We start from the raw sequence: 23274 nt of genomic DNA, 5'->3' as shown, positions 1-23274 counted from the left end.
CTCATTCTCTTTCAACATATTTTGGTCTTTCCCTGACTCCTCTTCCCCCGTGTCATAGTTGTATTTAAGGAAAAACAACTGCATTGGGTTTCAGGATACTCATTATACAATATGACTTTGACTCATTTGTACAAACTGCATCTTTTTCCTTGAGCCATATATTTTTTTAAATTGGGGAACAGCTGCAGCAGTATTTATTTAATTATTTAATTAATTAATAATTTTAACATCACTTTTTTTAACATCATTATTGAAGTATAATTGCTTTACAATGGTGTGTTAGTTTCTGCTTTATAACAAAGTGAATCAGCTATACATATACATATATACTCATATCTCTTCCCTCTTGCACCTCCCTCCCTCCCACCCGCCCTATCCCACCCCTCTAGGTGGTCAAAAAGCACTGAGCTGATCTCCCTGTGCAATGCGGCTGCTTCCCACTAGCTTTCAGTTTTACATTTGGTAGTGTATATATGTCCCTGCCACTCTCTCACTTCGTCCCAGCTTACCCTTCTCCCTCCCTGTGTCCTGAAGTCCATTCTCTACTAGGTCTGCATCTTTATTCCCATCCTGCCCCTAGGTTCTTCAGGATCTTTTTTTTTTGGATTCCATATATATGTGTTAGCATATGATATTTCTTTTTCTCTTCCTGACTAACTTCACTCTGTATGACAGACTCTGGGTACATGCACCTCACTACAAATAACTCAATTTCGTTTATTTTTATGGCTGAGTAATATTCCATTGTATATATGTGTCACATGTTCTTTATCCATTCGTCTGTTGATGGACACTTAGGGTGCTTCCATGTTCTGGTTATTGTAAATAGAGCTGCAATGAACATTGTGGTACATGACTCTTTTTGAATTATGGTTTTCTCAGGGTATATGCCCAGGAGTGGGATTGCTGGGTCGTATGGTAGATCTATTTTGAGATTTTTAAGGAACCTCCATACTGTTCTCCATAGTGACTGTATCAATTTACATTCCCACCAACAGTGCAAGACGGTTCCCTTTTGTCCACACTCTCTTCAGCATTTGTTGTTTGTAGTTTTTTTGATAATGGCCATTCTGACTGGTGTGAGATGATATCTCATTGTAGTTTTGATTTGCATTTCTCTAATGAGCAAAGATGTTGAGCATTCTTTCATGTGTTTGTTGGCAATCTGTAAATTTTCTTTGGAGAAATATCTGTTTAGATCTTCTGCCGAAGTTTGGACTGGGTTTTTTGTTTTTTTGATATTGAGCTGCTTGTAAACTTTGGAGATTAACCCTTTGTCAGTTTCTTCATTTGTAAATATTTTCTCCCATTCTGAGGGTTGTCTTTTGTCTTGTTTATGGTTTCCTTTGCAGTGCAAAAGCTTTTAAGTTTCATTAGGTCCCATTTGTTTATTTTTGTTTTTATTTCCATTTCTCTAGGAGGTGGGTCCAAAAGGATCTTGCTGTGATTTATGTCATAGAGTGTTCTGCCTATGTTTTCCTCTAAGAGTTTGATAGTGCCTGGCCTTACATTTAGTCTTTAATCCATTTCGAGTTTATTTTTGTGTATGGTGTTAAGGGGTGTTCTAATTTCATTCTTTTACACGTAGCTGTCCAGTATTCCTAGCACCACTTTTTGAAGAGGCTGTCTTTTCTCCGTTGTATATTCTTGCCTCCTTTATCAAAGAGGTGACCATATGTGCGTGGGTTTATCTCCTGGCTTTGTCTCCTGTTCCAGGGATCTATATTTCTGTTTTTGTGCCAGTACGATACTGTCTTGATTACTGTAGTAATATAGTGTGAAGTCAGGGAGACTGATTCATCCAGCTCCGTTTTTCTTTCACAAGGTTGCTTTGGCTGTTCAGGGTCTTTCTTTTGTTTTTCCATACAAAATGTAAAATTTTTTGTTCTACTTCTATGAAAAATGCCATTGGTAGTTTGATCGGGATTGCATTGAATCTGTAGATTACTTTGGGTATTATAGTCATTTTCACAATGTTGATTCTTCCAATCCAAGAGCATGGTATATCTCTTCATCTATTTGTATCACCTTTAATTTCTTTCATCAGTGTCTTATATAGTTTTCTGCATACAGGTCTTTTGTCTCTTTAGGTACTCTTATTCCTAGATATTTTATTCTTTTTGTTGCAATGGTAAATGGAGTGTTTCCTTAGTTTCTCTTTCAGATTTTTCACCATTAGTGTATAGGAATGCAAGAGATTTCTGTGCATTAATTTTGTATCTGCTACTTTACCAAATTCATTGATTAGCTCTAGTAGTTTTCTGGTAGCATCTTTAGGATTCCCTATGTATAGTATCAGGTCATCTGAAAACAGTGACAGATTTACTTCTTCTTTTCTGGCTTGGATTCCTTTTATTTGTTTTTCTTCTCTGATTGCTGTGGCTAAAACTTCCAAAAATGTGTTGAATAAGAGTGGTGAGAGTGGGCAACCTTGTCTTCTTCCTGATCTTAGTGGAAATGGTTTCAGTTTCTCATCATTGAGAATGATGTTGGCTGTGGGTTTTTCATATATGGACTTTATTATGTTGAGGTAGATTCCCTCTATGCTTACTTTCTGCAGGGTTTTTATCATAAATTGGTGTTGAATTTTGTCAAAAGATATTTCTGAACCTATTGAGATGATCATATGGTTTTTCTCCTTCAATTTGTTAATATGGTGTATCACATTGATTGATTTATGTATATTGAAGAATCCATGCATTCCTGGGATAAACCCCACTTGATCATGGTGTTTGATCTTTTTTAATGTGCAGCTGGAGTCTGTTTGCTAGTATTTTGTTGAGGATTTTTGCATTTATTTTCATCAGTGATATTGGCCTGTAGTTTTCTTCCTTTGTCGCATCTTTGTTTGGTTTTGGTATCAGGGTGATGGTGGCCTTGTAGAATGAATTTGGGAGTGTTCCTCCCTCTGTTATATTTTGGAAGAGTTTGAGAAGGATAGGTGTTAGCTCTTCCCTAAATGTTTGATAGAATTTGCCTGTGAATCCATCTGGACCTGGGCTTTTGTTTACTGGAAGATTTTAAATTGCAGTTTCAATTTCAGTGCTTGTGATTGATCTGCTTATATTTTCTCTTCCTTCCTGGTTCAGTCTCTGAAGTTTATACCTTCCGAAGCATTTTTCCATTTCTTCCAGGTTGTCCATTTTATTGGTATAGAGTTGCTTGTAGTAATCTCTCATGATCCTTTGTATTTCTGCAGTGTCAGTTGTTACTTCTCCTTTTTCATTTCTAATTCTGTTGATTTCAGTCTTCTCCCTTTTTTTCTTGATGAGTTTGGCTAATGGCCTATCAATTTTGTTTATCTTCTCAAAGAAACAACTTTTAGTTTTACTGATCTTTGCTATCGTTTCCTTCATTTCTTTTTCATTTATTTATGATCTGATCTTTATGATTTCTTTCCTTCTGCTCACTTCGGGTTTTATTTTTCTTCTTTCTCTAGTTGCTTTAAGTGTAAGTTTAGGCTGTTTATTTGAGATTTTTCTTGCTCCTGGAGGTGGGATTTTATTGGTATAAACTTCCCTCTTAGAACTGCTTTTGCTGCATCCCATTGATTTTGGCTTGTCGTGTTTTCAGTGCCATTTGTTTCTAGGTATTTTTTGATTTCCTATTTGATTTCTTCACTAATCTCTTGGTTATTTAGTAGCTTATTGTTTAACCTCCATGTGTTTATATTTTTTACAGTTTTTTCTCCTGTAATTGATATCTAGTCTCATAGCATTGTGGTCATAAAAGATGCTTGATATGATTTCAATTTTCTTAAATTTACCAAGGCTTGATTTGTGACCCAAGTTATGATATACCCTGGAGAATGTTCCATGAGCACATCGGAAGAAACTGTATTCCGTTGTTTCTTGATGGAATGCCCTATAAAGACGAATTAAGTCCATCTCATTTAATGTGTCATTTAAAGCTTGTGTTTCCTTATTTCATTTTATTTTCATTGATCTGTCCATTGGTGAAAGTGGGGTGTTAAAATCTCCTACTATTTTTGTGCTACTGTTGATTTCCCCTTTTATGGCTCTTAGCATTTGCCTTATGCATTGAGGTGCTCCTATTTTGGGTGCATAAATATATACAATTGTTATATCTTTTTCTTGGATTGATCCCTTGATCTTTACATATTGTTCTTCTTTGTCTCTTGTAATAGTGTTTATTTTAAAGTCTATTTTGTCTGATATGAGAAGTATTATTCCAGCTTTCTTTTGATTTCCATTTGCATGGAATATCTTTTTCCATCCCCTCACTTTTAGTCTGTATGGGTCCCTAGGTCTGAAGTGGGTGTCTTGTAGACAGCATACATAGGGTCTTCTTTTTCTATCCATTCAGCCAGTCTATGTCTTTTGATTGGAACATTTAATCCTTTTACATTTAAGGTAATTATCAATATGTATGTTCCTATTACATTTTCTTAATTTTTTTCATTTTATTATTGTAAGTTTTTTCCTTCTTTTCTGTTTCCTGCCTAGAGAATTTCCTTTAGCATTTGTTGTAAAACTGGTTTTGTGGTGCTGAATTCTCTTAGCTTTTGCTTGTCTGTTAAGGTTTTAATTTATCCATTGAATCTGAATGAGATCCTTGCTGGGTAGAGTAATCTTGGTTGTAGGTTTTTCCCTTTCATCACTTTAAATATGTTCTGCCACTCTCTTCTGGCTTGCAGAGTTTCTGCTGAAAGATCAGCTGTTAACCTTATGGGGATTCCCTTGTATGTCATTTGTTGCTTTTCCCTTGCTGCTTTTAATATTTTTCTTTGTATTTAATTTTTGATTCTTTGATTTGTATGTGTCTTGGCGTGTTTCTCCTTGGATTTTTCCTGTATGGGACTCTCTGTGCTTCCTGGACTTGATTAACTATTTCCTTTCCCATATTAGGGAAGTTTTCAACTATAATCTCTTCAAATATTTTCTGTCCCTTCTTTATTTCTCTTCTTCTTCTGGGACCCCTATAATCCGAATGTTGTGGTGTTTAATGTTGTCCCTGACGTCTCAGACTGTCCTCAATTTTTTTTTCATTCGTTTTTCTTTATTCTGCTCTGTGGTAGTTATTTCCACTATTTTATCTTCCAAGTCACTTATCCGTTCTTCTGTTTCATTTATCCTGCTATTGATTCCTTCTAGAGGATTTTTCATTTCATTTATTGTGTTGTTCATCCTTGTTTGCTCTTTAGTTCTTCTAGGTCCTTGTTAAACATTTCTTGTGTTTTCTGCATGCTCTTTCCAAGATTTTGGATCATCTTTACTATCATTACTCTGAATTCTTTTTCACGTAGACTTCCTATTTCCTCTCCATTTATTTGGTCTGGTGGGTTTTTACCTTGCTCTTTCACCTGCTGCATATTTCTCTGTCTTCACGTTTTGCTTAACTTATTGTGTATTCCTTTGCACAGACTGCAGGTTTGTAGGTCCCGTTGTTTTTTTGTCTGCCCCCCAGTGGGTAAGGTTGGTTCAGTGGGTTGTGTAGGCTTCCCATTGGAGGGGACTGGTGCCTGTGTTTTGGTGGATGAGGCTGGATCTTGTCTGTCTGGTGAGCAGGACTATGTCTGTCAGTGTGTTTTGGGGTGTCTGTGAACTTATGATTTTAGGCCGTCTTCTGCTAATGGGTGTGTTTTTGTTCCTTGCTGGTTGTTTGACATGGGGTGTCCAGTACTGGAGCTTGCTGGTCATTGAGTGGAGCTGTTTCTTAGTGTTGAAGCGGAGATCTTTGGGGAACTCTCAGTGATTGATATTACATATGGCCGGGATGTCTTTGCTGGTCCAATGTCCTGAACTTGGTTCTCCCACCTCAGAGGCTCAGGCCTGATATCCTGCCGGAGCACCAAGTCCCTATCAGCCACACGGCCAGGTACGTGGGGATTTCCTTGCTTTTGGGGAAGTCTGAGATCTTATGTCAGTGTTCATTAGGTGTTCTGTAGGAGTTGTTCCACGTATAGATATATTTTTGATATATTTGTGGGGAGGTGACCTCCATATCTGAGTCCTCCATCATCTTGAAGGTCCTCTATTGAGCCACATTTTTATGGGGAAAGTATCTCTTGCCTACATCTCCTCCCTTGACATTGTCTTTTCAGAATGTGGGAAAATCCTTTCTGTCCAACAGTACCATACATGACCTAACCGTGCTGCAAGATAGCAGCAGAGCTGAACAAGGCCAACGAGAGGGAAGGAAGATGGTGCTCTAGGTTTGGCACTTATTCATATATGTATTGTTCCCATTTTAAACCTGAGGAATGGGAGCCACAGATTCATCAATTAATTCACCTGGTGTCCAGAGGATTTGAACTCAGAACTGTATACTTTGAAGCACATACTCTTTCTCTTACACCAAAGTGTAAAAGGAAGTAAAAGAATTGAACTGGGAGACAAGAAAGAGGATTCAAGGAAGGCTCTACTGCAGGTAAAAAAAAGGAACCCCATAATAACCTAACTCTGCCAAAAAAAAAATTTTAAGACTGATATTGTATTAGTCAACATGTTTTTTTAATCTTATTTATTTAGTTGTTTAATTTTTGCTGTGTTGGGTCTTCATTACTGCATGCGGGCCTTCTCTAGTTGCAGTGAGCAGGGGCTACTCCTTGCTGCAGTGTGCAGGCCTCTCACTGCAGTGGCCTCTCCCATTGTGGAGCATGGGCTCTAGGCACATGGGCTTCAGTAGTTGTAGCATGCAGGGTCAGTAGTTGTGGCTCGTGGGCTCTAGAGCACAGGCTCAGTAGTTGCGGCGCACAGGCTTAGTTGGTCTGTGGCATGTGGGATCCTCCTGGCCCAGGGCTCGAACCCCTGTCCCCTGCATTGGCAGGAAGACTTTTAAACATTGCACCACCAAGGAAGCCCTGGCCAACATGTTTTAACATACTTTTCCAATATGAAGTTTTTAGATAATAAGTATTTTTAAATTTGCATTACTTATAACTTTTTTTTTCTTTTGCGGTACATGGGACTCTCACTGTTGTGGCCTCTCCCGTTGTGGAGCACAGGCTCTGGACACGCAGGGTCAGCGGCCATGGCTCATGGGCCCAGCCGCTCCACGGCATGTGGATCTTCCTGGACCAGGGCATGAACCCGTGTCCCCTGCACCAGCAGGTGGACTCTCAACCACTGCACCACCAGGGAAGCCCAGAACTTATTACTTTTAAGCAAAAATACTGAGTTCCAAAATTTCAAAAATTATAAATAGTAGTGTTCCCATATTAAGAAAAATGGTACTTGAAGAACTGTGGTTGCAAAAAGAGCCATGTAAGAAATTATTAGTTGTGTCCCTCGCTTGGTACTTGATCACATGCTAACAAGTATTGGTTTACACCTTTTCTTGAGAAATATTAGGTTATTTGGAAGCAATGTCATGTCTCTTTCTTTTTGGTTGAATTATAATCCCATTATACATGTGGTATTTCTGCACAAATATGACATTGGATATACACTGGTAGAATTTAATTATAAAGTTTCCCTCAAGGTTCTAGTTACTGAATGATAGGTAAACATGTTTTATGAATTCAACATTCAACCAATGTGGAAAGCTTTCTAGCATAAATAACTTTTTCCTCAAGAAAACCATAGGCCATCATTAAAACATCTTTGTTATTATTATTTTTGAAAATTATGGTTATGTTTTTTTAAATGTTATCTAATTATATATGCTGACATTTTTAAAGGTGAAATGATTTGTTGTCTAGCATTTTCTTCAATATAATGTGGGAGCATTGAGAAAATATGATAGATAGGCCTCTAGTTTTAACTGATAAAGTGAGTGATAAACAAATGGAGGTTTATTATTTCATTCTCTCTACTTTTATAGATGTTTAACTTTTTTTATAATAAAAAGTTACAGCACCAGAAGTAATCCTGAGACCATTTTTACTGCTTAATCTATCTATATGGTAAAAAATTTATCACCATGTTTGGGGACAAGCTTTTTCTCCAAGGAAATATTAAATATATTTTTTAAATTTTCTTTTATTTCTTCTTCATTCAGTGTGTTAAACTCTACCAAATCTGTATTGTCCTTATAATTGAATCTCCTGTAGGTGAGGGTGAAGCCGACTAAACAGTGAACACCTTCTGGGGTCTGCAAGGAACAAAATGACTTGCTTGTAAAGACAGATGCTGGAGATTCCTGAAGGTATATATTCACAGACTCAAAGTCTTCAATTGTTCGAGGTTCAAGAGTAAAACAGTAGATTTTCCGATATTTATTCTTTTCCAGGAGCTCAGAATTAAGAAATTCTTGGTTTGGGATATACTGCTCTCTTCTGATTTGGTCCAGGTACCAGATTCCTCTCTCTTCTGTCAAGCGGAAGATGCAAGGCACCTGGGGCTGATCCTTCCCAGAAATTAACTCTAGAGGCTGCCACATCTGGTAAGAGCGTCCAAATCCAGCATCAGCTATGTAGTTCCTGCCATCAATGGTCACCTTCAGCAGGAGGTGAATCATGGCATGGCTATATTTGTTTGCTGAAGTGTTGTATACATACCCTCCCAATATCGTGGTCTCAAAACCAATTGTGGTCAGAGCCCAGTACAGAAGATGATTGACTTGGAGACACCACCCACCTCGGTTCCTCCTCACAATTTGATCAAAAATGGCCTCTAAGCCCAATTCCATGGCTTCCCCACAATGGATGTTAAGGTTCTCAAAGGGAATGGCTCGGATCTGGTGCTGAAGAATGTCAGTTAATGTTTCCAAGTCCAATTTGTTCCTACAGTGCTTATAACCAATTCTTTCAAAATATACTTCAATGTTCATGATTCCTTAAGCCAAGGAAAACAAAACAAAAACAAATATATTACTTTTGTACTTGGATTTCTTTGATTAACCTAATGATAACAAATGTATTTTAAACATGTAAACACAAACAATGGTTATAAATATCTGTAATTATAAGCCTTTTTTGTGTGTGCTTTTAGTGTATTAATGACTTTCATATGCATAAATTCAGTTAATGGTGCGAGTAACCCTGAAAGAAAAGTATTATCACTTCTTCCATGTTTTGAGCATGAGAAGTTGGAAATCCAGATGAAGGGATGAGTAAAACGATAAACAGCTTACATGTGGTTTTCCTGGTGATGAATAAGGAGAGGTACAAGTTGCTATCAACTAAAATAGAGTTTACAAACAGTTTCTAATACAAACAGGAGAATTATAATATAGTACTTTCATTCATGGTACTTGACCAACTCAATATCCTCTTCAGCTGAACCTTACACAAATTTCCCCACTCAAAGATTCATATTCATACAAAAACTGATTTATTGATTTATTCAATAAATAGTTTACTGAAAATCTATTATGTGTATGTTACTGACCTAGTGGTTGCTTATCTTAAAGAATCTTACATTTTAGTGGGGTCTGGTATGACACAGTGAATTAAATGAATTTTTTAAAAATACAATTTCTTAGATAGTGATAAGTGTTCTGGGGAAAATAAAGCAAAGAAGGTAGATGAGATGTGCACAGAGAGAGCTTCAGTTTCCAATAAGGTGGGCAGAGGAAGCTTCACTATGACTTTAAGGATATGAGAGAATGAGCCGTGTCCACAAATGTGGGAGGATGATTTAGGAAGAAGGACCAGAGGGTTAAAAAAAAAAAGCCCTAAACTGGAACCTGCCTAGGGTCTCCAAAGAACATTCAAGGAAGACAGGATGAAGGGAGCAGAGGTAGTAAGAGGAAGCATGGATTGAGATGCGATCTGACCTATTGTTTTTTACTCTGAGATGAGAAATCACTGTGAGAAGGGCAGTAGGGGAAGGCTGCAGTTTGGGCAAAATGCAACATCATCAAATTATTATGTCTGGCTTGTATGGAGAGTGAGCTGTACATACTGAGCTGAATGAATAGACATGTGACCCAGGTAAGTGCAATTCAAAGCACATTTGCTCTAGGACCAGTGTTTTCCTCGTGGATGGCATGTGGTCCAAGTCAGCTCAATGAGACTCTGTTGAGGAACTTTTGCTGAAACCTAAGCAGATGCTTCTACTGCAGGGCCAGAACCTGGTAGGATATTTGCTCAAATCTACTAGGAGAACTTGCTGAAGAATAATATCAACAAAGAATTTATTGAGTTGAGGAATGAAAAGCAGGAAAAGGAAAGATGAGAAAAGACAACAATCAAGTTTCAAGCTATATGTTTCTGGTAAGGTGAACCAGAAAAAAAAAGAAGTCCTTATTTTGCAAAATCTCATGTAGGAAATGTTTCTGTCCCTGATACCAGAGTCATAATCCAGTGTGGACACTGATTGTAACAGTGGTGCATTACCATTGATAAGATGACATGGCCTGAGGTGAGAGGCTACAAAAGGCCCTGCCCCTAGGTTAATGGTGATAAGTTATGTATTCCTGTTGTCCTTCTTAATGTCATTTCTTTCAGATTCACCTAATTCTCTTTTTTGATCCGTTATTCTTCCCATTTTGCTAGTGTTTCAACTTTTTTTATTCTTGATGTCTGCAATCTGATCTCCTCCAAATCTCTTAAGCTTATTTCATTTCTTCTCATCTTTACATGCATCAGCACAAGTCAAAAACTCTACGACTCAGACACCGAGAGAACAACTGGTACTTAGCCAGACCACCACACACCCTCTTCTGCTTCTGTATCCCGAATCAGTGCTGGGTAAGTAAGGAGGGCAGGTGATGTGGAACAAAAGAAATATGATTTGGACCTGCCTGGCCATTTCATTTCTGGGTTAACCAACATCTTTTTATTTGGAAATTAATGTATATTTTTTAAAGCTCTCTTTTGATTTTAAAGATTTTTCTTTGTTCCTTCCGGAGGGGATATGGGGATATATGTGTACATATAGTTGATTCACTTTGTTATACAGCAGAAACTAACACAACAATGTAAAGCAATTATACTCCAATAAAGATTTTTAAAAGTATTATGTTAATTTAGAATTTAGTAACTTCAAGTTCATTGAGAAGAAGCCAGGGTCTGGATGCAAGCAACATGTTATAACTAAATTATACATGCAAATTCCATGACTAAATATAAGAGATTTTGTACTACTGAAGTTATGATAGAAGGTGAAATATGGAGGCACTAGAAAGTAGTTTTCAGGATAAAACTGGGTGAAAACACTGCAAAGTTTATATATTGACTTGTAATTTAGATGTGCACTGATATACCATTTCGTTTTCCTTGATCATAAATATAAGAAAAGAATAAAAGGAGGGAGAGTGAACACACTTAGGGAGCCAGCTGAGATGTCTCAGAAAAGCATACCTTTCTAAGGAAGTTCAATGTAGATTGAGTCTCAGTTTTAATTCAGAAGACTTAGGATAGTTCTTCTTCCTAGTTCACAGTGTAGAAATAAAAGAAAAAATGGTTTTAAATATATCATATTCTTCCTTGAAAACAAGGACAGTAGTTCCCATTGGGACATGAATATGAAGAGTATTTTAAAATCACAAAACAGAAGGAGTAAAATGGCCATTTGGGTTGCATAGAGAAGAGAGCTGAATGTACAATGATGGGAGATGGGAGCAAAACTTGTGGGCTCTAAGCCTGGAGATTGTGGAAGTCACCTGCAGGGAGCTCAGAACAACAGACCAGATGAATATTTGTCATACAATCAGCAAGGATGGGTGAACCCTGTCTCAGTCCCCTGTTTGTTACTACAAGATTTACCAAACACAGAAAAGACAAGTATGTAATGGTAGCACCTGTCTTCCTTTAGGTGTAAAGTATAATTGGGGATATTGGGGCAGAAAAATAAGGCAATGTTCTTAATGTATGGTGTCACCAGAAAGGATGAAGGACCATCCGTATGCAGAAGACCAGCCATCAAAATATCTCTTGTCTTCAGTCATCTTCCCTCATCTCCATTGGAAAGATTGCAGAGTCCAAGGTCCACTCCAGCCAGACATCTCACCAGTCACATTTCATTCAAAAAACAAATAAAAGATGGAGACAGAACTATACATGCATGAATATGATGAAAAAACAGAATGCAAATATACTGTGAGACTGGGATCAGAAGAAAAGGACACAATACACAAAAGATAGGGGAAAAAGACAACCAGCTCAAGAAGAATCATAAAGTGAACAATGGAAAGATATTCTTCACAGGTACTTGAAGAGATAGAACATTTAAAATGGACTCATACCAAAAAGCCAAAAAATGAGGTGATAAAATAACACAGTATTATCAAAAGAACTATTTATAACTTAGGAAACTAATTAAGAATAACAACAAAGATAATATATAAGTAATTATGAACAATAAGGGAATATATATATATATAGCATAATATCAAATGATTTATGTAGAAGAAAAACTTAATATTCAATGGTTTTAATGAAGAGATAAAGCCATTAAAGAGTTAGAGAGAAGTTAATAGACATAAAACCAGTCAAAGACAATCCAATATAAAGATAATTGGTATTTCTGAAGGAAAAAATAAAACTCAAAAAGGATAATTTAAAAAATATATATGTATATATTCTAATAGTGTTACCTCTCCATCAGCATGTGAAGATGTAAATCAAAATGAAAAACTAAGGAAGAGAAAGGTAGAATTGACTCCTTTTATTATAGGATAGAGTAGAAAAGTTATGAGAATTATGGCTGAAGTAATTTTAAAACATTTAAAAAGTGTGACTTAAGTGAAAGCCATTAGACCTACTGACCTCTGCCTCAGGTACAGAGGGTAAAGAACAGAGCATGTTCAGTGTACCATGAGAGGACACATGACACTGGTGAGGATTAGGCTATCTCTTGACTTTCTGGTAAGGTGAGCACCCCCCCCCCCATAGTCTGTATTTTGTAAAATCCCATGTAGAAAAAATTTTCTGTCCCCTGTTACCAGAGTTCTAATCTAGTATGGACACTAATTGTAACAGTGGTGCATTATTATTGGTAAGATGACAAGGCCTGAGGTGACATGGTACAAAGAATCCCACCCATAGGTTAATGGTGATAAGCTATGTATTTCTATTGTCTTTCTTTTTGTTCAATTAGACAACTTTTACTAAATGAGAAAACTACACTTAAAAAGTGCTCTAAAACAAAATGAAACTAGAAAAAAGACATGTGCATTTGGAAGAACTTTGCACTCTGCTGAAAATCAAATCTCTTGCAGTAATACAATAAGCCTATTCTTAAAATATAAGTTAACAGAATTTTCAATTTAATATTTTCAAAGATGATATTAAGGTAAAGAATTTCCCATCTATGGTAGCCCTTACAGAAGGGCATTTATAAATATGATGTCCATCCCTATAAAGCTTACAAACATGGCAATGCTCAATAAAAGCTTTTGGAATCACATCCAAGTGTCTCATCTAATGAATCACAAATTTGTGTCCTGTAAGTTCTCCTTCTAAAATCTTTATGTAGACTTTTCTATTTCCATCATTTGTTAATTAAAAAAATACTTTGTTTAAAAAAAGGAAAAGAAATGCTGGAATAAATCCTAGATCATGTACAGAAATTATTGCTAATATAGTTCACTACAAAGCATGTCTATACAATATCACATGAACTTTGATCATGAAAAATCAGAATAAAAATCTTTAGTGACATAAGCCTCACAATCATATACAACATTCAAATGGTAATATTAGACAGTTGAGCACACAATACCCATAGCTGACAAATGTCTTACTGACCAACGTTCATTTAAATACATCCTTCATATAGAGGGAGGAAAAAAGAGATAATATGAGCTTTCTGAACCCTGTCAAAAAAGGATTTTTATGTTCTGTGGATCTAAAAACAAACAACAACAAAAAAACCCCAAAACAAAACTGGTGCAGGTGAGGGTGTTATCAGAAAGTTAAGCGTGCTGAAAGGTGTTTTGTGGGAATTAAAAACCTAATTCTTTCTTAATGTCACAAAGAAAACTATAGCAAATGTCAATAAAACTAAAAGCTGGTTCTTTGAAAAGATAAAGAAAAGTGATAAACTTTTAGCCAGACTCAAGAAAAAAAGGGAGAAGACTCAAATCAACAAAATTAGGAACGAAAAATGAGAAGTTACAACTGACACCACAGAAATACAAAGGATTTAAGAGACTACTACAAGCAATTATATGCCAATAAAATGGACAACCTGGAAGAAATGGACAAATTCTTAGAAAAGTACAACCTTCCAAGACTGAACCAGAAGAAATAGAAAATATGAACAGACCAATCACACGTAAAGAAATTGAAACTGTGACTAAATATCTTCCAACAAACAAAGGTCCAGAACCAGAAGGCTTCACGGGAGAATTCTATTGAACACTTAGAGAAGAGTTAACACCCAGCCTTCTCAAACTCTTCAAAAAAAATTGCAGAGGGTGGAATACTTCCAAACTCATTCTATGAGGCCACCATCATCCTGACACCAATACCAGACAAATATATCACAAAAAAACTACAGACCAATATCACTGATGAATATACACACAAAAATCCTCAATATTAGCAAACAAAATCCAACAACAAATTAAAAGCATCATACACCATGATCAAGTGGGATTCATCCAAGGTATGCAAGGATTCTTCAATATACACAAATCACACCATATTAACAACTTGAAGAATAAAAAACATATGATCATTTCAATAGGTGCTAAAAAAGCTTTTGACAAAATTCAACACTCATTTATGATAAAAACTCTCCAGAAAGTGAGCATACAGGGAAACTACCTCAACATAATAAAGACCATATATGACAAACCCATAGCAAACATTATTCTCAATGGCAAAAAACTGAAAGCATTTCCTCTAAGATCAGGGACAAGACAAGGGTGTCCACTCTTGCCACTATTATTCAACATAGTTTTGGAAGTCCTAGCCATGACAATCAGAGAAGAAAAAGAAATAAAAGGAATACAAATTGGAAAAGAAGTAAAATGCTCACTGTTTGCAGATGACATTCTACTATACATAGAAAATCCTAAAGATGCCACCAGAAAGCTTCTAGAGCTAATCAATGAATTTAGTAAAGTTGCAGGATACAAAATTAATACACAGAACTATCTTGCATACTTATACACTAACAATGAAAGATCAGAAGGAGAAATTAAAGAGACAATCCCATCTACCATTGCAACCAAAAGAGTAAAATACCTAGGAATAAACCTACCTAAGGAGGCAAAAACCTGTACTCAGAAAACTATAAGATACTGATGAAAGAAATTAAAGAAGACAGAAAGAGATGGAGAGATATACCATGTTCTTGGATTGAAGGAATCAATATTGTGAAAATGACTATAATACCCATAGCAGTCTACAGATTCAATGCAATCCCTATCAAATTACCAATGGCATTTTCCACAGAATTAGAACAAACTATTTCACAATTTGTATGGAAACAAAAAAGACTCTGAATAGTCAAAGCAATCTTGAGAGAGAAAAATGGAGTTAGAGGAATCAGGTTCCTGGACTATACTTCAGACTATAGTACAAAGCTACAGTAATCAGTACAGTATAGTACTGACACACAGACAGAAATATAGAACAATAGAACAGGATAGCAAGCCCAGAGATAAACTCAGGCACCTATGGTCACCTAATGTATGACAAAGGAGGCAAGAATATACAATGGAGAAAAGACAGCCTCTTCAATAAGTGGTACTGGGAAAACTGGAGAGCTACATGTAGAAGAATGAAATTAGTTTTTTAAATTTTTTTTATTAGTTTCTGCTTTATAACAAAGTGAATCAGTCATACATATACATCTGTTCCCACATCCCTTCCCTCATGCATCTCCCTCCCTCCCTCCCTCCCCATCCCACCCCTCCAGGCGGTCACAAAGCACCGAGCTGATCTCCCTGTGCTCTGCGGCTGCTTCCCACTATCTATCTACCTTACGTTTGGTAGTGTATATATGTCCATGCCTCTCTTTTGCTTTGTCACCACTCCCTAACACCATACACAGAAATAAACTAAAAATGGATTAAAGACCTACATATAAGGTCAGAAAGTATAAAACTCTTAGAGGAAATCATAGGCAGAACACTCTATGACAAAAATCACAGCAAGATCAATTTTGACCCACCTCATAGAGTAATTGAAATATAGGGAGGGGGAAGGGTAAGCTGTGACAAAGTGAGAGAGTGTCATGGACATATATACACTACCAAACATAAAATAGATAGCTAGTGGGAAGCAGCTGTATAGCACAGGGAGATCAGCTCAGTGATTTGTGACCACCTAGAAGGGTGGGATAGGGAGGGTGGGAGGGAGGGAGACGCAAGAGGGAAGAGATATCGGAACATATGTATATGTATAACTGATTCACTTTGTTATAAAGCAGAAACTAACACACCACTGTAAAGCAATTATACTCCAATAAAAATGTTAAAAAAACACAAAAATCCCAAATGGGACCTAATTAAACTTAGAAGTTTTTGCACAGCAAAGAAAACCATAAATGAGATAAAAAGACAACCCTCAGAATGGGACAAAATATTTGCAAATGAAGCAACTGACATGGGATTAATCTCCAAAATATACAAAGGTCAATACCTTTGTACCTCAATATCTATAAAAGAAACAACCCAGTCAAAAATGGGCAGAAGGCCTAAGTAGACATTTCTCCAAATAAGACATACAGATGGCCAAGAGGCACATGAAAAGATGCTCAATAATTTTTAGAGAAATGCCAATCAAAACTACAGTGAGGTATCACCTCACAGTGGTCAGAATGGCCATCATCAAAAGAATCTATAAACAATAAATGCTGGAGAGGGTGTGGAGAAAAGGAACACTCTTGCACTGTTGGTGTGAATGCAAATTGGTACAGCCACTATGGAGAACAGTATGGAGGTTCCTTAAAAAAGTAAAAATAAACTACCATATGACCCTGCAGTCCCACTACTGGGCATATGCCCTGAGAAAACCATAATGCAAAACACACAGGCACCCCAATGTTCATTGCAGCACTATTTACCATAGCCAGGAGATGGCATTAACCTAAATGTCCATTGACAGATGAAGGGATAAAGATGTGGTACATATATACAATAGAATATTACTCAGCCATAGAAAGGAACAAAATTGGGTCATTTGTAGAGATGTGGATAGATGTAGAGTCTGTCATACGGAGTGAAGTAAATCAGAAAGAGTAACCAAATATTACTTGAGTATTCTGTGATTAAACAAAAGAAATTGCTAAGACTAAAGTTGTGATTCACAGTGAAATACTGGCAAAACTTAGAAAACAGTTGCCAGGAAAATAGCTAACTGAAAACACAACGAGCCTTATTTCTTGATATATAACATTTCTGTGCAGATATATCCTTTCCTTTCAGCTTCATGATTAATATTAGAGAAGACTCAAGGGATATATAAAGAACACATTTAGGGCATCTACTGAGAAATCCCAGAAAGGCACTTAAAACATTTCTAAGCAAATGGAAGTAAGTTGATGTTCAGTTTTAATTCAGAAGTCTCAGAAATTCCTTTCTCCTGGACCGAACTCTAGAAATAATAGAAGAGATAGTAAAATGTATACTGTGACTTCCTTTGAAAACAAAAAGATAGTTTAGTGTTACATGAGTTGTGAAAAGTACCTAAAAATCACAAAAGTGAAGGGAAAGGACTGAAGAGTAAAGTGGGCATCTGAGTTGCATAGGGGAGTGTGTAGCAAGTTCAACCACGGGAAATGATAGCAACACTGATGGGTTCTGAGCCTGGAGGTTGTGGAAGCCAGTGCAAAGGGGCTCAGAAGGAACCAGTCAGATGATTAGTTGCCATAGGATCAGTTAGGAGGGGTGAATCATGTTCTATGTCCCTGATTGCTACTACAAGAATTACCAAACATAGCAAAGACCAATATGTAATGGTAGCACATGGTCTTCCTTTATGTGTAAAGTATAATTGGGGATATTGGTGTAGAAAAATAAGGCAGTGTTCTTAATGTATGGTGTCACTGGAAAGGAAGAAGAACCACCGATATACAGAAGATCAGCCATTAAAGTATCTCTTGTCATCAGTCATCTTCCCTCGTATTCACTGGAAAGATTGAGGAGTCCAAGCTCCACTCCAGCCAGACATCTCACCTGTAAACTATATTAAAGGAAGAATTCAAAGGTGGAGACAGAACTATATGTAAGGAATTGTTTCCTTTTAATATAGAACAAAGAGTAGAAATGTTATGAGAATTTGGCTAAAGTAGTTTAAAAACATTTAAAAAATGTGATGTAATGGAAGCCATCAGACGTATAGACTTCTGCCTCAGGTACAGAGGGTAAAGAACAGAGCATGCTCAGGGTACCTTGAGAGGGCACATGACATTGGTGAGGATTCAGGACTGAGGCTAATGTGGGGAGAATGCTGTCTGTAAGCCACCCAGAAACCTTTAGATGTCTTTGACCGCTTTTCTGTGCCTCTGACTAGCATGGTTTCTGTGTCCTTGTGCTTAAGGAGCTGCATTGTGGACTCTTTGGAAGACTTCTTGGGAGTTCCTGAAGCTGCTTTGCCTTCCTGTGTGAAAATTGGATGTGCCAGGGACTTCATGTCCTGCCAGGGCAGCCCTGCATCAGTGACTTACTGGTGAGATGTACTGAAAACTCAGCTGCCTTGCCTTGAGTCTGGAAAGACTTTGAGTAATAATTCACATTCAGGGTGACACAGGAGTTCTCCCAGGGGCACTCAATAAGCCACTTGCACATGGTCCTTGTCTCAGCGTCTAAATCTGGGGAACCTGACACATCATATCAGTGGTCATTTTGGAGAGCTGTGTGAAAGAAAGGTAAGATGTACGGGATGAGACAACTTCCAGAGGACCTTGAAAGTCAGGCAAAAGAGACTTCTTCTGTCACCAAATGAAGACTTGTTATTTTGTTGAATGGTCAATGTTCAATAGTCAACTGGCTGCTTTGATTTATCCCTAAGTGACATGGTTCTTCAGTTACAAATTACTTTTTTGATGTAGCCCTGGAGAGCAGGTCAATATGAAGAACTCATTGTCCAGCTCCCAGTCTAGGGTCTCTACCTCTTTCATGTACAGCAGTGTTTTTCTATTTTATTTTATTTTATGTTATCTTATTTCATTTTCATTATTTTATTTTTTATTTTTCAACTAAAGAAAGCCTTATTCGTTCCCCAAATAAAGTTGTAAGCAAAAGCCTAAAATAAAAGAATTAGAAACAGGTTGATCCAGAGGTAGTTCACCCCTGAGATGTTGCCACCACAAGTACAGTTATGGACTGAGACGAAATCTTCTATACCTACTTCCTGCACTTCTGGCATGACTGAATAAAAGAGCCTTAAGGAGTGTTAGTGAGTGGCTTTTCTTTGTGTGTGTGTGTGTGGTACTTGTGTTTTATTTCCTATACTTTTCTTTATTTTTCCTTTTCTCTGTCTCAGTGAAGGATATGGCATCCCACTGGATTGACACTACAACCCACCCTGACCCCAGGGCAGGTGGGCATCTGCTTGATTTCTGGATGGAAAGAGAGCTGCTAGGCTAGCCCTGCTCAGAGGCCATTGGACAACAGGTCTTTATGTACTGAAGGCCTCTGAGCTAAAGCTCGCAGAGTCAGGCAGGTATTGTGAGGACTACCGAGCAGGCCCAGAGAGACAATCTAAAGGAACACAGCTGCTCAGCTGAAGATAGAAAAGCCAAACAAAATAAGTCTCTGGGACAGAAGTACTAGGGAGTTGATAGTAAAAAACAAACAAACAAACAAACGAATCTCCTTTTGAGGGAAGTAATGGAGCCCTCTGTTTTATGCTTCAGGAACTAAAATGAGGGCCCAGGGGAAGAGAGTGAAACGCTGATGTCACCCTCAGGGCTACAAGAAGCATAAGTACACGTTTGGACAGAGGTGGAACCTTCTGTACCTACTGCCAGCATATCTGTCATGACTGAACAGATTTTTAAAAATTGATGTGACATTCACGTGACCTAAATAAACCATTTAAAGTGAACAATTCCATGTCAGTTGGTACATTCACAACTTTGTGCACCCATGACTTCTATCTAGTTCCAAAATATCTCACCATCCCAGGTAAAACCCCAAACTCATGAAGCAGTTACTCCCCATTTCCTCCAGCCTCGGGCAACCACCAGTCTACCTCCTGTCTCTATGTTCCGCTCCACCTTCGGCTACTGTGAACAGTGCTACTGAGAACCTTTGTGGTCAAGTACTTTTTTCTGTATCTGTTTTCAATTCATTGGGTATATGCCTAGCATTAGAACTGTCCAAATGAATAGTAGAATTTTAAGAGTTGCTTCTAAGTGGCTTTTCATTCTCTATGCTGTGATTTTCTTTTCCTATCCTTCTCTTTCCCTTCCCTTCCCATTCCTTCCCTTTACTTAACTTTTTTTTGGTGCTGAGGCTCACTGCAAGGACACCACAACCCAACCCACCCCTAGGGGCAAGTGGCCAGCCCAGTGATCTTCTGGATGAAAACAAGAGAAGTTGCCATGCAAGCCGTGCCCACAGACTGTGCTTCACAGTGCTTAGTGCAGAGAAGGCCCATGGAAAACAGCCAAAAAAAAAAGTTACACCCAGGCAGCAGGAAGTTCTGAATGTTTCTTTGTTTCTCTTCTTTTCCCCCTCTTGAGGATCAGAAACTCAGAGTTGTGGGTGAAATCTGCCTATTTTTAAAGTTGGCTCTGAACTACTTAAACCTGTAAAAGGCAAACAAAATAAGTCTCTGGGCAGGATGCAGCCTGCCAAGTTTCATAGTTGGCAGTTAACTTCCTTCTGAGTGAGAGGGGGCGGGGTCAGCCATTTTGTGGTTGAGGAACTAAACTGTGACTTGGGGGAAGGGAAAAGTCAGTTCATCAAAGAAGAGCCAACAGGCGTGTTGTTGTTGTGGGCATCGGGCCAGGGTAAGGGAGCAAAGTCCAGAGGGGAGAGCCCACAGACCCCTTGCTCTGGGGCTGTCAGCCTCCACAGGTTCCTCTCTTCAGTGGAATTCTGCACATTTGTGCTCAGGGTGTGGTGTCCTCAGCCTGCCTGACAGTGAAAGAGCTGGTTCTTGTCATTTATCGCTCCTGAAGACCTTCCCCTTAGGGTCTTCCTTCCATCAAGATAAAATGTCCTCAAGAATTCCCTTAAACTGTGCAGACAACACAACACAGACTCCCTGGAGTTTGGGGATGATCATTAGAGAATTTCTGATTAGCTAATGCAGGAGGAGCAGGAGTGATCATGAATTTGCTGACTGCAGGACTAACTGGGCCCTTTGGGACACACCCAGGTGGGGACAGAGAAGGTGGACATTGCTGTTTCAATTATCCAAGAGGGAAATCCTGTCCTGTAAATCACGTGTTGTACATATTAGCTATATTTTATATACTTTCATCCTCACAACAAACTTTTAAAGTAAGCTCTCTTATTAGCTCCAATTTTCTGAGGGATAAACTGACTTTTAGAGATGCTTAAACGACCTGCCCAAGTACTCACACTTGGGATGTCACATGGCTGTTACTCTAACCCTGAAACTGAGCAGGGCCCTGTGAGGCACCCAGGTATGGAGGCTTGGCCTTTTATTTTTGTCCCCCATTTTTTGTCGGCAAGAATCCAGCCTCCATTACCTTCCCTGAGTTCCAGAGGGCAGATTCAAACAGTTGCTAATCAAGGGAGGAGCAGGCAAGAAACCACCCAAAGCAAGATTAAAGGGATCAGAGAAACTCATCAAGATTAGGAGACCGACCACCTGAGACCCTACACACACCCTCATCTTGTCCAAAACCCCACCTTTGGGAAGTATTGTTATAAAACTCCTTATCAAATCTTCCTGGGTTGGGACACATAGTTTTTCGAAGCAGGAGCTGTTGTGTCCCCCTTTGCCTGACAAAGTAATAAAGCTCTCTTTTTCTACTTCACCCAAAACTCTGTCTCCAAGATCTGATTTGGCACCGGAGTACAGAGAAGCTGAGCTTTCGGCATCAACCCCCAGAGTTTGAATTGCGGTGTGTTATCTCCTCCATTATCCTGTGCAGTAATTACAGCATAAGGACTCAAGTTATATGTCAGCCAATCTTTCTGAACTGGCTTAGGACCTGACATTCGGGTCTGTGTAGTATCTAGTCTCCTGGACTCACATTTGAAATAGGATTAAACCCCGATTTCAAAGCACAACATGTCACTTACCGAGCTCCCCTGGGTCCCACAACCAGGAACCGGGCTGACTGCCATTCTCCCACTTCCTGGACAAGCCCAGGAAGAGACCTCACTGGTTTTCAAACTGCTCCACCCCTTGAACCTAGTTAGAATCACCAGGGAGCTCTGGGAAATGTAGTCGTGGGAACTTGGGTTGTCCTTGCGCACCTGTTGTTCAAATGTACTCTGGTGAGACCTGGCACCAGGCTGAGAGTGGAGTGACCTTGTAATCCATATAGTTCCTACTCTTAGGGAGGCTGAATCCAGATATCCTAAGTGTAACGTGGGAGGTTAGGGTTTTAAGGGGATCCAGGAAAAGCAGGTTTATTAACCTAGAGGAGCAGAATGAGATGAATATTTTAAATCACTCCCCCAGATTATGACAGCACTTCCTCATGAATTTCCATGAGGCCCCTAAATTTTTATTTTTCTTCCCTATCTTCAGTCCCATTCACCACTCCACCCTGAGGCACTGTATAATGTGTCCTAAATTTGTCCACATATAAGTTACTGGTGTGATATATATACTGTGCTTTTATTTCTGCATGTTTTTTTGTGTGTGTGTGGTATGTGGGCCTCTCACTGTCATGGCCTCTCCCACTGCAGAGCACAGGCTCCAGATGCACAGGCTCAGCAACCATGGCTCACGGGCCCAGCCGCCCCACGATATGCGGGATCCCCCCAGACTGGGGCACGAACCCGCGTCCCCTGCATCGGCAGGCGGAATCCCAACCACTGCACCACCAGGGAAGCCCATATTTCTGCATGTATTTTTAACTTATGTTAATGATATAGGTCTATCACTTTTGTTGTTCCTAATGTACTTCCCTCTACACTTTATTTCTTTTTAAACAATTTTTTTATTGTAGTAGAGTTGTTTTATAATATTGTTTTTGTTTATACAGTACAGCAAAGTGAATCAGTTATACATATACATATATCCCCTGTTTTTTGGATTTCCTTTTCATTTAGGTCACCACAGAGCACTGAGTAGAGTTCCCTGTGCTATACAGTAGGTTCTCATTAGTTATCTATTTTACACATAGTATCAATAGTGTATATAATTCAATTCCAATCTCCTAATTTATCCCACAACATCGCCCCCGTTTCTAAAACCATCTTCATGACACAAGTGTTTCCTTGTGCTCTCTCTTTGGCACTAACAGTTCTAGTCCATGCCTCCTGTATTATGCTGCATGAACATGGGTCTCTCTACCTGGTTGCTTTCTCTTGGCC

At 38.4% G+C, this 23274-nt stretch overlaps 1 protein-coding gene across 1 annotated transcript; it reads right to left on the bottom strand.

Annotated features, from left to right (window-relative positions):
- Nucleotides 1-327: 327 nt before the first annotated feature.
- Nucleotides 328-11288, bottom strand: LOC309795743 (arylamine N-acetyltransferase 1). Its single transcript, XM_082608412.1, has 2 exons — nucleotides 11210-11288; nucleotides 328-8738 (listed from the first exon to the last, which is right to left on the bottom strand). The coding sequence occupies exon 2, from the start codon at nucleotides 8731-8733 to the stop codon at nucleotides 7861-7863; it is 873 nt and encodes a 290-aa protein (XP_082464538.1). The 5' UTR covers nucleotides 8734-8738; nucleotides 11210-11288; the 3' UTR covers nucleotides 328-7860.
- Between the last annotated feature and the right edge of the window lie 11986 nt (nucleotides 11289-23274).

The sequence above is a fragment of the Mesoplodon mirus genome (assembly GCF_964341445.2).
Source record: "Mesoplodon mirus genome assembly, chromosome: 20".
Classification (NCBI taxonomy): domain Eukaryota; kingdom Metazoa; phylum Chordata; class Mammalia; order Artiodactyla; family Ziphiidae; genus Mesoplodon; species Mesoplodon mirus.
Note: the sequence above shows the minus strand (reverse complement) of the source record. Positions and strands in the feature narration are given on the sequence as shown.